The sequence below is a fragment of the Vitis vinifera genome, chromosome 9, assembly GCF_030704535.1.
Source record: "Vitis vinifera cultivar Pinot Noir 40024 chromosome 9, ASM3070453v1".
Lineage (NCBI taxonomy): Eukaryota > Viridiplantae > Streptophyta > Magnoliopsida > Vitales > Vitaceae > Vitis > Vitis vinifera.
In genome coordinates this window covers 8,800,310-8,817,614 of record NC_081813.1, presented here as the reverse complement: position 1 = coordinate 8,817,614, position 17,305 = coordinate 8,800,310, and the positions used below count along the sequence as shown (strand labels likewise).

The following is a 17,305-nucleotide window of genomic DNA, read 5'->3' as shown; positions in this document are numbered from 1 at the left end:
TTTAGTAAACTTTTCATGTCAAAATAAAATATTTATTTAAAAAAAGAAATGTCAATGAGAGTTATGATACAAGAACGGAAAAAAAAATACAGAAAAGTGAAGAAAAGAGAAAAATACCAAGGTCTTGGAACGGTACATTTATTTTTCCTCATTTTCTCATATTTTCCTCTATTTTTCCTCATCTTCTTCGTCTTCTTCACTTATTCATAGCACAGTAGAGGCTAAGGCAAATTTTAAGGGTGTTGTTGGGTTGAAAACAACCAGAAAAGGGGGTTGGAATGAAAAAACAAGGCCAAAACAACGTCGTTTTGGCCTGTTTTTAATTTTTTTTTTATTTTAAAATAATAGGCTCCAAAACATCATTGTTTTGGCCTGTTCTTTTTAAAATAAAAGGAGCCAAAGCGATGCCGTTTTGGTTTTTTTTTTTTTTTTTAAGACAACAAGGACCAAAACAACGTCATTTTGGACCTTATTCTTTTAAAAGAACAGACCAAACAACGTCATTTTGGTCTAAAAAAAAAGGGCTTCTCTTCTACCATCTACAACTCGTCGTCAGAGAAGAAAATCAAAGAAAAAGAAGAAGAAGAAGAAAGAGATAGTGGACCGCGTCGTGCCTTGCCGGAGGCGAGCACCCTGTGCGCCTAAGCGGTGCTTTCATGAAGAGGGTGTTGCCTGCCTTTAGGTGATACAACCGGAGGGTCACGTCGCACCGTTTGGAGCCTAGGTGCGCCTTTCACAACTTTGCGTAGGATTGAGGAAGGCTATAAGGAAATGATGAGATGTTTTCAAAAGTAAGATTTCCTATGTTTTGGGCAATAGAAGAATGGTAAGATTTTGGAAGGACATTTGGTGTGGGGACACCATTTGAGGACCTCTTTCCCCTTTTTGTTCACTATAGCCACTTCAAAGGAGGCTTGGGTATGTGATGATTAAGAACAAACTAAATTTAGGGGTGTTGGAACCCCCATTTTGTAAGAAATTTCCAAGATTGGGAGTTAGGTTGTGTTGAAGCACTCCTTCTGTGTTTGCATGGTAAATCAGTGAGTAGGGAGGTGGATGAGAAAGTGGTGTATATGACTACTAAGGGAGGCTAGTTTTCAGTTAAATCTTTCTATGATAAGATGGTTTAAAGGGGTTTAGATTGTTTCTATGCAAGGCTTATTTGGAATTCTTGGGCTCTAATAAAAGTGATTATTTTTAGGGAAGCAACTTGGAAAGGGATTCTAACTAAGGACAACTCGAAGAAGAGAAGTTGGACTTTGGTGAACAGATGTTTTCTATGCAAAGGCGAGGAGAAATCTTGCAATCACATCATTCTTCATTGTTCTAAGGCAAATTTGTGATAGCAATTGGTCATCTCCTTGTTTGGAATGGTTTAGGTGTTGCATACCTCAATCCAAGCAATGCTACTTAGTTAGCATAGCTGGATCCATTAGGAAGAGGAGAAATAAGGCGTGGAATGTTGCTCCTCTTTATTTGTTTTGGATTATTTGGAAAGAGTGAAATGGAAGGGTTTTTGATAATGAGTTTTTAGATCTAGAGCTAAAATTCTATTTTCTATGTAACTTTTTAGAATGGACCAAAGGGGGTTTAGGGCAAGAGTCATTCTCTACGATTGATTTTATCAATAAGAGGAGGGTTTTTGTGTTTTTTTATTTGGTATTCACATGTATATTTCCTGTGTACTTGGTGTAGCCTTTTTTGGGTCTTTAATATACCTATTGCTCTTTTGCCTATAAAATAAAAATAATAAAAATAAATCTATATTATCACCTAGTAAATGTAACCGGATGAAAAGAAGTAGGGTGCTTTATTTCCATTTTGAAATTATGCAACCTTATAAAGATTAGGATGCTTTTAAATGGATAACCTCAACTTTTTAACAACCTTCACTGAAACAGTGTTCTGGCTGCTACTGACATCAAGAATAATATTACACATCTTACTATGACAAAAGACTCCAGCACAAAAAGAATTGTCTTCTCTAACTTTCCTAAACCTTCAGTATTTCGTTGCTCATTGCAAAGCCAATGATTCCCCTTGCACTGGAAGAATATCGTTTTGTCCTATTCATTATGATATTCATTACGTTGGCCCGTCATTGTTCCTTATCTTCATCTTAAAAATTGTATTTATGTCTCCCTTTGTTGTGGACATGGGTAAGTAGTGTCTTCCTTTTTTGCACAAGCAAATGATCAAATCTATAATTTGCTACTTTGTTGTAAGGAACTTGAAGTAGTGTTGTTTGACATTCCAAGCTTGTTATTTCCTTCCATTTTCCACTCCTAATCAACATCAATATTCATGTCACTGATGACAGTCCCCAATTGATTTTGTTTTCACTGAACAACACTTTTATTAGTCTCTGACTCATCATTTAGGTTTCCAGATATGGCTTTCTTTCACTGAACTTCAAACCCTTTATTTTTTGTTTTTTGCCATCAATGCATATTCTCAAGTATCTTCTAGGTTGACATGAACCACCCCATTTCATCTCAAATGGTTGGATTGGGACCCGTTGGTAGTAAGATGCCATTTATTCATTACTTCATTAAACCAAACTATATAAAAAGATAATCAAACTTAGAGGTTTGCTCCACTGCTTTCATGCCTCTTTATTTGTATGAATGGAAATTCTTATAACTCCATCATATGATCTAGCGCCTAGAATTGCATCATCATATTTGTCTTCGTGCATTTCATTCCATGTGCTAATTTTGAAATTGTGTTGCTTCTCAATTCTCTTCGGTTTTTTATTTTATGAGAGCTTCTCAATTATCTTCTTAAGCTTCATAAACAATACATTTCTCTTGTTAATCGGGTTTCCTCTTAAATAATTCTCCAAACTTGCCCAATCCTATAATCCTTTTTTTATTAGTCAGCAACAACTATTCAAATGGTAATTCATTACGAATTTGAAAGTAAAAGGAGGATGAGGGTTCCTTCAAGAAGCTAAAGAAGGATTATAAAAGCAAAAAAGAAGCAACTGTTATAAAAGCTAAAGAGCATACACCTCGTGGTGGCATAACATCCTCTTCAAAGAACTCTAATTGTCTTTGTCCTTATTTGACCAATTGATTCGCAACTAATTAGCCAAATGAGATCCTAGAAAAATAGCTATTCAAACTAGTATTGACATTGATAATTTTGCAGAACCAACCATTGAACTCACATGGATCTCTATTTCTGTGTGATGCCCACATTATAAGAATTGATGAATCACCTTCAATCAAGTTATTAGTAATCATGAATTTACTTGAAGAATGAAGTCTAAGGGCATCTAGGGCGGTTGTTGATCATGTTTGTTATGGGTCTACTCTGCTTGGGTTGGCATGACACCCTTCTTTGATGGCAGTAGTTCAGCATATAGATCTTGCTTGAAGCAAGCTTTTCAACAATGCAAGGGTTTGTTCTTTTATGGCTAACCTCATTGTTGTAGGTCTAAAGAAGGCTTTAACCTCTTAGCCATTATGATCCCTTAGAACACCATCAATCCCCAACTGCAGATGCTAATCTCTCTTCCTATCCATTTTGCTCCATGTTATCTCTATGTTTGGTGCGATGAAAGGGATTTCCTTCCTTTACAATCATAATGCCTTGCATAATCTTTGTATGATATAAAACCACGACGATAATTTTAAGACAACTAAACTTTTTTCTATCCATTTTTTTAATAAGTGAAAAGGTAAATAGTATAAATATCAAATGACGATGCTATACACCAAGATATACAAGATGTATAGAAAGGGTGCCAAAAGGCACAACTTTAAAGGGAGAGAACAACCAAAAACAACCACCCTTTCCTTCACCAAGAACCCACCCAATTTGACTTTATTCCTTATACTTCGTGTTCTACATCATGAAGTCTTAAGGCATATGTTTTTTATTTTTTTGATAGGCCAGAAAATATCACCAAAGTCTTAAGGCATATGATAGAGTTGTCAATGCTTTTCCTTTATAGATATGTAGCATTTTGACTAACTGAATGTGTTGGATTTCTCCGGGTATTATACTCATGAATCTTGTTTGGATGGATTTCATTTTTCTTACTGTTTCATTTTGGATGTGTTGAACTGTGGTGTGGTACTTTTGCTGAAAGTAGAATATAAATCGTATGGCTTATCTCAAGCGGACAGGGTTTGGAAAAGTTGACTTGGATTATGTACTTGGAGTAGGAGGCTTTGATTTGGAGAGGTTATTTCTCTATCTTCCCTTTGTTGTAGGGCGTAAACATTTCCATTGTCTATAAGCTAACTTATTTATTAGGTTGCGGTTGATTTAGTGTATTTTCATTTCTAGCCACTTCTGATAAAAAAATTTATCTTTGATTTGTGCGTTATCTATTTACATGCTACTGGTGATATGCTTAGTTGTTTTACATTGATAGCTTTAGTTTGTTCTCCTCCTCCTCCTCCTCCTTCTCCTCCTCCCCCTCTCCCCTTTTTTTTTTTTCCATTTCTTTGTGTTTCATTTTTCTTAATACGCTTTTGTGCTTCCATTTGATTTCCTCCTTTAGTAATGCATGAAATCTGTAGTTGTTAAAAGAAAGTCTAGGAGCAAAAAAAGCCCAGGGTACAGGGAGGTGTGTGTGAAATGCTTTGTGTTGCCTCAAGCAAGGTGCTTATAAGCAAGTGTCACTTGATACCCAAGGCATTTTTGCAAGGACGACACACCTTTTATTTTATGCTATTTATTATTCATTTCATGGATAAACAAGATAGTTGAGAGTTCAGAATTAACATCAACAACTAATATCATAAGTCCACCTCTGAAAGTTCTAGAATCCAATTACTAATATAGACATCCCAAAATCAAAATTATGGGTAGCACAAATCCTTTTTATGAGCAGCTCCCAAGTCCTATCATAGAAGCCCGCTCAGTGACCAACCCTAACTCCTCATCATATCACTTCTTGCCCGATTGCTCTTTACTACAAAATAATTTCAGGGGTGGGCTCGCAACCCATGTTACAAACAATAATCCAATAGGGTAGAGCAAACAACAATTCAAGATGGTGTCTCTAAAATAATCTAATAGGTGAGGGAAGTATACGGGGTAGGGTTGTGGAAAGCCATTAAAAAGGAGGGGGATGTGTTAAGCTACAAAGTTTCCTTTTTGGTGGGGGATAGTAGAAAGGTGAGGTTTTGGAAGGACAAGTGGTATGGTGATGAGCCTTTGTGCATCTCTTTTCCTTCTTTATTTGTTGTAGCTTCTTCCAAGGAGGTGTGGGTAGAGTTGGTTTGGAGTCATTCTTCTGAGGGAGGGTGTTGTGCTCCTTACTTTTTTAGGCATTTTGATGACTGGGAGATGGAGAGCTTGGAGCATTTCCTTCTGAGATTGCATGGGAGGAGGGTGTCCAAGGACAAAGAGGATGATATTATGTGGACTGAGTCCAAGGATGGGACTTTCTCTGTCAAATCCTTATTCAGGGCGTGGGAGCTAGGAAGACAGAGCGTTTTCCTAACAAAGGTGATTGATCTCATGGGTGCCACCGAGGGTGGTCTTTTTTGCTTGGGAAGCTACTTGGAGGAAGGTTCTAAATCTAGATCATATTCAAAGGAGAGGGTGGTATTTGGCGAATAGATGTTTTCTTTGCCTTAAAGAGGAAGAATCCGTGAATCATATTCTCCTTCATTGTGCTAAAACAAGAGTTTTATGACATCTTTTGTTCTCCCTTTTTGGTGTGGCATGAGTGCTCCTCTCATCGGTTAGAGAGGCATTGTTAGGATGGTAGGGTTCTTTCGTGGGAAAGAAAAGGAAGAAGACGTGGTGGGTTGCTCCTTTATACCTTTTTTGGACTGTTTGGAATGAAAGAAATAGTAGGATGTTTGATAGTGAGGGTTGGTCAATTCAAGGGTTGAAATCCTCATTTGCTTGTAATCTTTGGGCTTGGTGCAAGATGCACATAGTTCTTAGGTCTCATTCCTTTGTAGATTTTGTGGAGTGTATGGGTTCGGGCTAAGGGGGTTGTTGTTGATGTTTTTTTTATGTTTTTGTGTTACTTTGAGGTGTTTTTTAGTATACTTCCTATGTACTTTGGAGCGCTTTCTCTGGTGTTACTTTTTATTAATTGATTTTGATTACCTATAAAAAAAAAATTGTGTCTAAAGTAAGACATGCCCTTTTGTAGAAGTAGAACCTGTTAGCCAGACATAAGATTTTCAAAGCATATGTCACAGGCATTTTGGCAATTTAACAAATTCTCATTGAGTTTAAAGTTCATATAATTCCAAAAATCATGTTTTCTCAAATTCTCGAGTTTTTAAGACAGATACCCATAAAAAGGTCTTAACTACAATTCATCGAGTCCTAACAGATGTAAAAGGCCAAGAAAATAGCATCTTGTTGGCTAGGGCCAAATAGTGTAGCTAGCTTAGTGTTTGATAACAAATGGTGCCTGAACGGATCATGGCATGGTGCCTTAGGTCAATAATTTACCACCTATTGGTTAGGCACAATGTATGGTAACCCCCATTAAGAGATGTAAAGGTCGGCAGCTTGCCCCTTTCTCCCCTCGCCCATTAAAGTGAAACAAGTAATCCACACAGCACATTCAAGTGATTCTGACACTATTTGTTCAAATAAACATTTTCTCAGAAACCAAGAATGCATACTCAAAGAAGTAGCTTGTTGTACATTTTCAGCGTTATTAAAAGTCCATATGTAATAAAATGGGCTAAACTATATGATTTCCTTCACAGGGTTCTCAAAGAAAAGTTCTTACCAAAATAACAAGCTATACTATAACCCCTTACCCTTCACTGTAGTTGACTCTTTTCTTTTATCTCTGGGCGACCCTTCCCTTAAAGTTAGACACAATTAATTTAGTTCACAAATGCTTTCACAATTTCTGATCTCAGGTACTCATTTTGGTAATGGTGGATTTTTTCCATGTCGATTAATCGAGGCATTGGTTCAATCTATTGAAATTCTGCCTTGATATCAGGTCATCATCCCATTCAATCGAACTGGACAAAATTCTAGATCACCAAACAAATTACAATTCCAAGAATCTGATTTCTTGTCCTATGTGTTCAAAATCAAGTTATTTTCATCTCACATATATATCTAAAGATTTTGGTGTCTTATTAACATGGATTAACACTGAATAAATGATTTGAGGCCTATGTCTAGGGACTGAATACAACTTATTTTCTTACGTTTTAGACATATGAGTTTCCTACCTTTTTCTATGGTTGCTTTCATCCACCCAAGACCTCTAGATCTCTGGATTATGAAGAAGGAATTAGTTTACTTACCATGTCTCAAATTCCTTTGGGAATGCTCAAGGAAATAGAGTTCTCTTTTTCTGAACAGATTTATGAAAGCGTTCTCTCTGTCTGTCTGTCTGTCTCTCCCTCTCTCTCTTTCTCTCTCCACAGAACAATTGTCTTTAAGGAGGTTAAAGACCCTATTTTTGCTTAAGCTCATTTTAGGTTTTCTATACATTCCTACAGATTTGCCAAAGTACCTCTTGAGTTTTATTGAATTTATTCTTAGCCTTGATCTAAGAGAATTTCTGTGATAACGTTGAATAATTCAGGGTAGAAATAACCCCTTCTTTATGGCCCCGTAGTTACATAGTACGCACATTCTTCATTATTAGCATAACCCAAAGTAATTAATTAACCGTGAAATCCAGAAATTAGGGTTAAGGTATTGCATCATCTTGTCACTTTGATTTTATAGTTGATGCTGACCAAACCTTCTGCAAGGTAAAGGGGATGCTTGTCATCTAAAATTTGTGCATTATGGTGAGAAGTGAGGTTGGTTAACGTCGTTTTCATCTACAATGTATTTGGCAGATGGATGCAGACTCTAGTTACTCTGTTCCTCAGAATAGTTTTGTGCCGATCTCTAGAAGGTAAAAGCTGTTGGGCAGGGGTGGGAGCTTGAAAGGAACAAAAACACGTCTCTCTTGGACAACTATATCCAATGGGCTCACTTGTGTCTACCAAAGCAGAAGGATTGCCTAGTCAAATCCTTATTGCTATGGATCTCATCCTCATCAGTAGCCCACAGAGTTCCCTTTTAGGTTTTTATTTCTGGCCTGTTCTGTGCAGAAGCAGCTTGACCTCACATTTTACTGTTTTATTTTAGTTCCTCTGCTGGTGTCAGTGTTTGTTTGTTTGTGTGCTTGTTTTCGTTTTGTTTATCTTTTCTGTGTCTACTTATGGCCTCCTTTATTTACCTTCTGCATTAGGATTTACTGCCCATGAAAAAGAGACAATGAAACAACAAAGAAGAAACAGTTCTATGCTCTTGACAGATGGAGTACTTCATTGTTTGGCTTCATGAAGACTTTGCTATCTTTCTGGCTTTTTGGGCATCTTTTTGTGATTTGGGGTTGTAAGCAAACATCTGTTGGAACCTTGCTAGGATTGAGAGTGCTGTCAATCCAGAAGATGTAAAGGAAGATCATGTGACTCACGGCCACAATCATGATCATGACCATGATTACCATCATCATCATCATCATCATGAACATGACCACGGACATGGTAACTCTAAATATTTTTTCAGTATACAGGCAAAAGATGTTTGTTCTTGCATGTCATCCAGTTTTGGCTTCTTGATTTCAGTCGTGTTGTTTTGTAGCAATAATGATTTATAATAGTTTTCTTACTGCTTTTAATGCATGTGAATGATGGTTTCCTGTTCCTGTTATATTTTTGCAAACCTTTATGCCTCTGTTATGCCCTTTGATAAGGAAGAATATAGATATTTAATTGTGAATTTCCCAGATCATATTATTCTCTATATCCCCAATGTCATTTGCGCTTGTACTTCTAAAAAAAAAAGCCTCCACCTCACCCAACTCCTTATTGTGAATGTCTTGTGAACTTGGGGTTCCAACAATCTTTCTCCACATTCTGCTCTCATACCTTGGCTACTCATGCATCTTTAGCAGTGACTATTGAAAATAATGCAGGAAAAGCCTCTCCTAAGGATTTGTCACCACACCACCTATCCTTCTAAAATTTTACCCTTCAATCATTTCTCACCCTAAATACAATCTTACTGTTAAACACCTCCCACTCACTTTTGATTGTCTTCCATAACCTCCCTTCCTTCACTCTTTTTACTGTACCATCCCCCCTTTTGCTCCCCATGCTTTCTTGTAATCACTAGCATCCAAAGGGATTCACTTTCAATTGTGAATCTCCAACACCATGTACTAAGAAGAATCTTCTTTTTAATGGACAAGCTTCTAATACTCAAGCCCTCACCCTTCTTTTCTATGCAGAATGTTGATCAATACACGAACTGCAAGTGGCTTTCTCTTAAGTGCTCATCCCCGTTAAAGGAAATCCCTTTGAATATGCCCCAGCCTTAGAATTGCCTTTATTGGTATGAAAAGTAAGGAGTGTAGTAAATTGGTATGCTAGATAGGATGCTTTTTATCAAAGTTATCTTCTTCCTTTCAATAGGTACTATCTCTTCTGCATGGGGAGTTGTTTTTGTAATCTTTCCTCCACTTCATTCCAAACTTGAGGAGATTTGAAAGAGTTCCCAATGGAAGGCCCAAATAATTTTTTGGAAGAGTACCCGCTCTACAACCCAAAACCCTAACCAGGTCCTCCATATTAGTAACCCCTTAATTGGCATCAACTCAAGTTTCTCCAAATTAATTTTTAAACCAAAATTTGCCTCAAACCACTTGAATGCCTAGCTCAAGTACTCCATATACTCCTTATTGGTACTAGAATAAGAGTATCATAAACAAATAATAGGTGGGACACTAGTTGAAAGCCTTGCTATAAAGCCCCTTTCCTTTGCCTTAATTCACGATATAAAATAGTGCCTCCATGGCCATAATGAAATCATAAGAGGAAAGAGGGTTACTTTGTTTCAAACACTAGAACTCTAGAAAAATCTTATAAGGATTCCATTAATCAATGCAAAAAAGCGAGCCATGGAGATGCACCACTTGATCCATCTTGTTCATTAAGGATTAAATCCCATTTTTTCCAAGATCGCTTGTAGAAACCTTGATTGCTATGATCATAAGCCTTTTTGATATCCAGCTTACATTTGACCCCACTCTCTATGGTTTTCAACCTTGAGTCAATGTCTTTATTTGCTATGAGGATCACATTTAAAATTTGTCTACCCTCTACAAGCACATGTTGAAAATTTGAAACTATTTCTCTCACTACCTTTTTAGTTTATTACCCAAAACTTTTTCTAGAGTTGTATAGCCCCTACCAAACTAATTGATTTGAAATCTTTTAAATCTTTGCACCTCCCTTTTTTGGGATTAACGCCATGAAAGTGGCATTTAAGTTTCTTTCAAAAGTGCCTATCTTATAGAACTCTGAAGAAAAGCCCATCACCTCACTTTTCACTAAGTCCCAACAATATTGCCAAAGCCCAGGGGCTTTATCCCCACACAAACTCGAAAGGGTTGAAAAGACGAACTCCTCAGAAAATAGCCACTCTTTTATAGAAACATGAATGCTGCATAATCATTAATTAGCAGTTGGAGGAATACTTCCATTTCCCCCTGACCCTGACATCCACTCTCAAAAAGGATCTGTACCAAATGATTGTTAATGATCTATGTTTTTATGTGTACATAGATCATGTGGATAATATATATGAAAGTTAATACATGTTTGTTAGGATACCTAAAAAAAAAAAAAAAACATGTTTGTTAGGACATATGCATGCAAATGGAGGGTGAGGGGAGTGACATGGCTCCGCTGTTCTATATGTAGAAGGAGATGATTAAAAATCATGCCATTCGGTATTGTGTTTAATTCTGGTGGAGATCTTACCTCAAAGTTGGGTACTGTTCTTCTTGGGAGTTTGAACACTTCACTTTCTAATTACTAATGAAGCTAATGATTTGCTATTGCCCCAACAAGAAACAAAGAAAATAGAATGATCTGGTTAATATAACTGTGCAGTATCACTCATCTGACCTTAAGATAGACACAAATATGAATTAGTTTTCACAGGTAGGGAACACACCCAAATGCCTCAAAATAATCAATCTTGCTACATCAAAATGATGAGTTAATAAAAATTTGTATTCAATGGAACAACATGTGTGCATCCTCGTAAAGATATTTCTCTACTTGGTTTTGATGCTCTCTCCATTTCCTGTACAAATGCTTCCTGTATTTCTCAAAGATGAAGATATGTAATTGTTGAATATAATGTATGTATAGTATACTATCTTTCCTTGTTAATATAGGTCACATGTATGGTAGTTAGGACTCCTAGCCTTGTATATATATATCTCTCAATTGTAAGTAGAGATTACAATGAATGTGAATAAGGTTTTTCTCCTTTCTCTCTCTCTCTCTCTCAACATGGTATCAGAGCCAAGGAAGAAAACCTAATTCTTTCCTATTTTCCGTGTCATCAACTCCGGGAAACCTTCCGGTGATCGTGTTTCTTTCCGGTCACCTTCCCCATCTCCCAATACTTTCCGGTCAGTCGGATCGTCGTTAGAAACCACTCACCGCTGGCAAATTTTCCGGCGAACTTTCCGGCGAAATTTCCCGGCGAACTATTTTTCCGACACCAACCATACCAGAAGGAGCGCCTGGAGGAGATCTCCAACTTTTGTGAAGGCACCAGCACCAAAAGATCAGCCACGCGCCGGCCACGCGCAATTTTCCGGCCGGCGGTTGAATCTCACGCGCCGGCGCGTGGGGGCGCGTGAGAGCTTTTCTGGCGACGCGCCTCCTCCTCCAGCTTCGCCTGACGCCGATCAGCCTTCCCACCTCCCTGGTTCTCCCATCCGAGCCCTGCACGTACCTCTTTTGGGGATTTTTGTCTCCGTCGGCCCTCCAAACAGTCTTTCCGGCGAAGCTCCGACCACTTTTTCTCCACTCCAATCCCTGCACGTGCCTTGGGAAGTGTTCTTCTCCCTTTCTAGTGGTACCACACCGCGATCTGAGGCCGTCTCCCTTTTTCGGTGGTGCCACGCTGCAATCCAAAAGTCGTATTAGGGCTCTCTTCGATCCAAACATACTTCATTCTCCAGATAAGTGGATATGACTACTAAAGCTTCCATTTTTTCCTCTGTCATATCTGGATCTCCTATGATTACTTCGGAGAAATTAGTTGGGAGTGAAAATTATCTTTCCTGGTCTGCCTCTGTTGAACTTTGGTTTATGGGTCAAGGATATGAGGATCACTTGATTACACAGGAGGCAGATATCCCTGAGGTCGACCGCGTACAGTGGAGGAAGATAGATGCACAGTTGTGTAGTGTATTATGGCAATCGGTTGATCCCCGAATTCTTCTTCATTTTCAGGCCTATAAAACTTGTTTTAAATTTTGGACTCAGGCCAAAGGATTATACACGAATGATATCCAGCGTCTTTATAAGGTGGCTTCTGTTATTGTCCATCTTAGCCAACAGGACTTGGATCTATCTACTTATATTGGCCAGATTGCCTCTCTTAAGGAGCAGTTCTTGACTGTGATGCCTCTTACTCCTGATGTTGGGGCTCAACAAACACAGCTTGACAAGTTCTTCATGGTCCTTACTCTTATCGGCCTCCGTCCGGATCTTGAGCCTATTCGTGATCAGATTCTTGGTAGTTCATCAGTTCCGTCCTTGGATGATGTGTTTGCTCGCCTCCTCCGTATCTCGTCCACTCAGACTTTGCCATCTGATAGCGCTTCAGATTCTTCTGTGTTAGTTTCTCAAACTACCTCTCGAGGAGGACGCAGTGGTACCCGAGGTAGAGGCCAACGTCCTCATTGCACCTATTGCAATAAACTTGGCCACACTCGCGATCGTTGCTATCAGTTACATGGAAGACCTCCTCGCACTGCCCATATGGCCCAGTCCTCTGATTCTCCGCTGCCTCAGCCTCCGAGCTCCTCCGTATCTCAGACATCTCAGGCTTCTATTGCCTCTGTTGCCCAACCTGGTAATGCCTCTGCCTGCCTTACCCATACATCTTCTCTTGGACCCTGGATTCTAGATTCTGGAGCATCTGATCACCTATCTAGTAATAAGGATCTTTTCTCCTCTATTACTACTACCTCTGATTTACCTACTGTTACCTTAGCTAATGGTTCTCAAACTGTGGCTAAAGGTATTGGTTTGGCCCTTCCTTTGCCTTCTCTACCTCTCACTTCTGTCCTTTATACTCCTGAATGTCCTTTTAATCTTATTTCCATCAGCAAAATCACTCGTACTCTTAATTGCTCTATTACCTTTTCTGATAAATTTGTGACCTTGCAGGACCGGAGTACGGGGAAGACGATTGGCATAGGACGTGAGTCTCAAGGCCTCTATCACCTCACCTCAGATTCATCTCCTGCAGTTTGCATTTCCACTGATGCTCCTCTCCTCATTCACAATCGTCTGGGCCACCCTAGTCTCTCCAAGTTCCAGAAGATGGTTCCTCGTTTTTCCACTTTGTCGTCGCTTCCGTGTGAGTCATGTCAGCTTGGGAAACATACTCGTGTCTCGTTCCCAAAGCGTTTGAATAATCGGGCAAAGTCTCCTTTTGAGCTTGTCCACACTGATGTTTGGGGTCCTTGTCGGACTGCGTCTACTTTAGGATTTCAGTATTTTGTCACTTTCATTGATGACTATTCTCGATGTACTTGGTTATTCTTAATGAAAAATCGAGCTGAGTTATTCTCTATTTTCCAGAAATTTTATACTGAAATCCAAACCCAGTTCAATATTTCTATTCGTGTGTTACGCAATGACAATGCCAGGGAATATTTTTCAGCCCAATTTACTTCGTTTATGTCTCATCATGGGATTCTTCATCAGTCTTCTTGTGCTCATACTCCTCAACAAAATGGGGTAGCTGAACGCAAGAATCGACATCTTGTTGAGACAGCTCGTACTCTCCTCCTCCATAATCATGTTCCTTTTCGTTTTTGGGGGGACGCTGTTCTTACCGCTTGTTATTTGATTAATCGTATGCCCTCCTCTGTCTTACACGATCAGATTCCTCACTCCCTTCTTTTCCCTGACCAACCACTTTATTTCCTTCCTCCTCGTGTCTTTGGTTGTACTTGCTTTGTTCATATTCTCACTCCTGGACAGGACAAGCTTTTCGCCAAAGCCATGAAGTGCCTCTTCTTGGGATATTCCAGACTTCAGAAGGGTTATTGTTGTTATTCCCTTGAGACTCATCGGTACTTTATCTCCGCTGATGTCACCTTCTATGAGAACTCACCATTCTTTTCCACCTCTTCTGAGTCTCTTCCTGTTTCTGAAGTCTTGCCCATTCCCATTGTCTCCCCACCTGATGCTATGCCCCCTCGACCACTTCAGGTTTATCATCGTCGCCCTCGTGTCGTTGCTCCTCTCCCTTTTCCTGAGGCACCTGCTGACTCACTTCCTATCCCTTTGGCTTCACCTGCCCCGGCTCTGCCTTCTCCTAATGACTTACCTATTGCTGTTCGGAAAGGTAATCGCTCTACTCGTAATCCTCATCCTATTTACAATTTTTTGAGTTATCATCGATTATCTTCACCCTATTCTGCTTTTGTTTCTGCTATATCCTCTGTTTCTCTTCCAAAGAGCACCCATGAAGCTCTTTCCCATCCAGGCTGGCGACAGGCAATGGTGGATGAAATGGCTGCTCTGCACTCTAATGGCACTTGGGATCTTGTTGTTTTACCCTCTGGTAAATCTACAGTTGGTTGTCGTTGGGTCTATGCAGTTAAGGTTGGTCGTGATGGTCAGGTTGATCGCCTTAAGGCCCGCTTAGTTGCTAAAGGCTATACTCAAGTTTATGGTTCTGATTATGGTGACACATTCTCCCCTGTTGCCAAGATTGCTTCTGTCCGCTTGCTTCTGTCCATGGCTGCTATGTGTTCTTGGCCTCTTTATCAGTTGGATATTAAAAATGCCTTCCTTCATGGTGATCTTGCTGAGGAAGTTTATATGGAGCAACCTCCTGGTTTTGTTGCTCAGGGGGAGTCTGGTTTAGTGTGCAGGTTACGCCGCTCTCTATATGGCTTGAAACAATCTCCTCGAGCATGGTTTAGCCGTTTTAGTTCTGTTGTTCAAGAGTTTGGCATGCTTCGCAGTACAGCAGACCATTCAGTTTTTTATCATCATAACTCCTTGGGGCAGTGTATTTATCTGGTTGTTTATGTGGACGACATTGTCATTACAGGCAGTGATCAGGATGGTATTCAGAAACTAAAGCAACATCTTTTTACCCACTTTCAGACCAAAGACTTGGGGAAACTCAAGTATTTCTTGGGAATTGAGATAGCTCAATCCAGTTCTGGTGTGGTCCTTTCCCAAAGGAAGTATGCTTTAGACATCCTGGAAGAAACCGGTATGTTAGACTGTAAACCGGTAGACACACCTATGGATCCGAATGTCAAACTTGTACCAGGACAGGGGGAGCCTTTAGGAGACCCCGGGAGATATCGACGGCTCGTAGGTAAATTGAACTATCTCACCATTACTCGTCCAGACATTTCTTTTCCTGTGAGTGTTGTTAGTCAATTCCTACAGTCACCATGTGATAGCCATTGGGATGCCGTAATCCGTATTCTTCGATATATCAAAAGTACACCAGGCCAAGGTGTATTGTACGAGAACAGAGGTCATACTCAAGTTGTTGGTTACACAGATGCAGATTGGGCTGGCTCACCCACAGATAGACGTTCCACTTCAGGGTACTGTGTTTTTATTGGAGGTAATCTAATATCTTGGAAGAGTAAGAAACAAGATGTAGTGGCCAGATCTAGCGCTGAAGCCGAGTATCGAGCTATGGCTTTGGCAACATGTGAACTCATATGGTTGAGACATCTTCTTCAGGAGTTGAGATTTGGAAAGGATGAACAGATGAAACTCATCTGTGATAACCAGGCCGCATTACATATTGCATCCAATCCAGTCTTTCATGAAAGGACCAAGCATATTGAAGTTGACTGTCATTTCATTAGAGAGAAGATCGCATCAGGATGTGTTGCTACAAGTTTTGTCAATTCAAATGATCAACTAGCAGACATCTTCACTAAATCTCTCAGAGGTCCTAGGATTAAATATATTTGTAACAAGCTTGGTGCATATGACGTATATGCTCCAGCTTGAGGGGGAGTGTTGAATATAATGTATGTATAGTATACTATCTTTCCTTGTTAATATAGGTCACATGTATGGTAGTTAGGACTCCTAGCCTTGTATATATATATCTCTCAATTGTAAGTAGAGATTACAATGAATGTGAATAAGGTTTTTCTCCTTTCTCTCTCTCTCTCTCTCAACAGTAATATTTTTAAAAATACACATTAGGCTTATGCCTTTTATACAGTTTGGCACAACAACCAAAATTTATTACCTTACTCTCTAATTTGTTCTGTCCCACTTCTATGTTTCTTTATCCAATTACAAGTTACACACCTACTATAAACTAGTAATTTCCAGCTGGTGCAGGTCTTGCATTTGTCATTTCATTTTACATCAACAATTACTTTTGACATCTGTTAGCTGTTTTTTTATTTATTATTATTATTTTGGTTGCAAATGAAGCATTATAATTTTGAGAAATATGTTACCTCTGAGAGAAAATAGATTTACTGTATTTTCTGCTCATATTCTGGCTAGTTCATGGATATTTCTTTGTAAACAAAATAAAATATTGGAGTTATTCAGAGCTCATGTAAGAAATAAATTAGACAGATGAATTCATTGCTCCTAATCCTGTAGAGTGATTGATTTGTCAATTTCCATTTGATGTTAAAACTAAACATCTTGTCAGCTAAAACAAAAGGTATGAAACTCCCAACTCAAGTTTCACTTTTGATGCCATTGCATTTTAATCTTCATTTGTGATATAATATCCATGAACTAGTGCTGAGCGAAGCTTTTTATTTTACTTGCGATTTAATATCACAAGACAATATAATTCAAGGTCCCACAAGGATGAACAAATAGAATTCTGAATATCTGGTCTAGTGTTGGGTTCTTAATTCAACAAATCTCTATGGCTCTTATACTTGTAATGATAGTAATGAGTGATATTGATGTTTTCAACATTGGGCATGCAGAACACAATGATCACCATTCCTATGATCACACTCATGACCCAGGTGTTTCTTCAGTCAGCATAGTTTGTGAAGGGAGCTTGGACCTTGAGAAGGTTGGTGTTAGTGTTTTTACAGGCGGTTTATATGCAAGTTTCTTCATAACTGCATCTAGAATTATATTCCAATTTTTTTATATCCTTGACCTGACCTATGTCAGTTTGTGAATGATGAGAAATCATTTATTCCTTTTCTATGGAAGCTCCTTCGAGGAGCATTTTGTCCAATTCAGATTTTACTTATCTCAGGACATAACATATT

The 17,305-nt window shown here is 38.9% G+C and overlaps 1 protein-coding gene across 1 annotated transcript; it reads left to right on the top strand.

The window, feature by feature from the left end:
• The first annotated feature begins 14,680 nt into the window (after window positions 1-14,680).
• Window positions 14,681-16,202, top strand: LOC132254311 (uncharacterized mitochondrial protein AtMg00810-like). The gene has a single exon (XM_059739640.1). It carries the CDS (start codon window positions 14,802-14,804, stop codon window positions 16,050-16,052), a length of 1,251 nt encoding a protein of 416 aa, XP_059595623.1. The 5' UTR covers window positions 14,681-14,801; the 3' UTR covers window positions 16,053-16,202.
• Window positions 16,203-17,305: the final 1,103 nt, after the last annotated feature.

Coding starts and splice junctions, on each gene's coding strand:
- LOC132254311 (XM_059739640.1), top strand. CDS start 14,802: ATGGCTGCTATGTGTTCTTGGCCTCTTTATCAGTTGGATATTAAAAAT.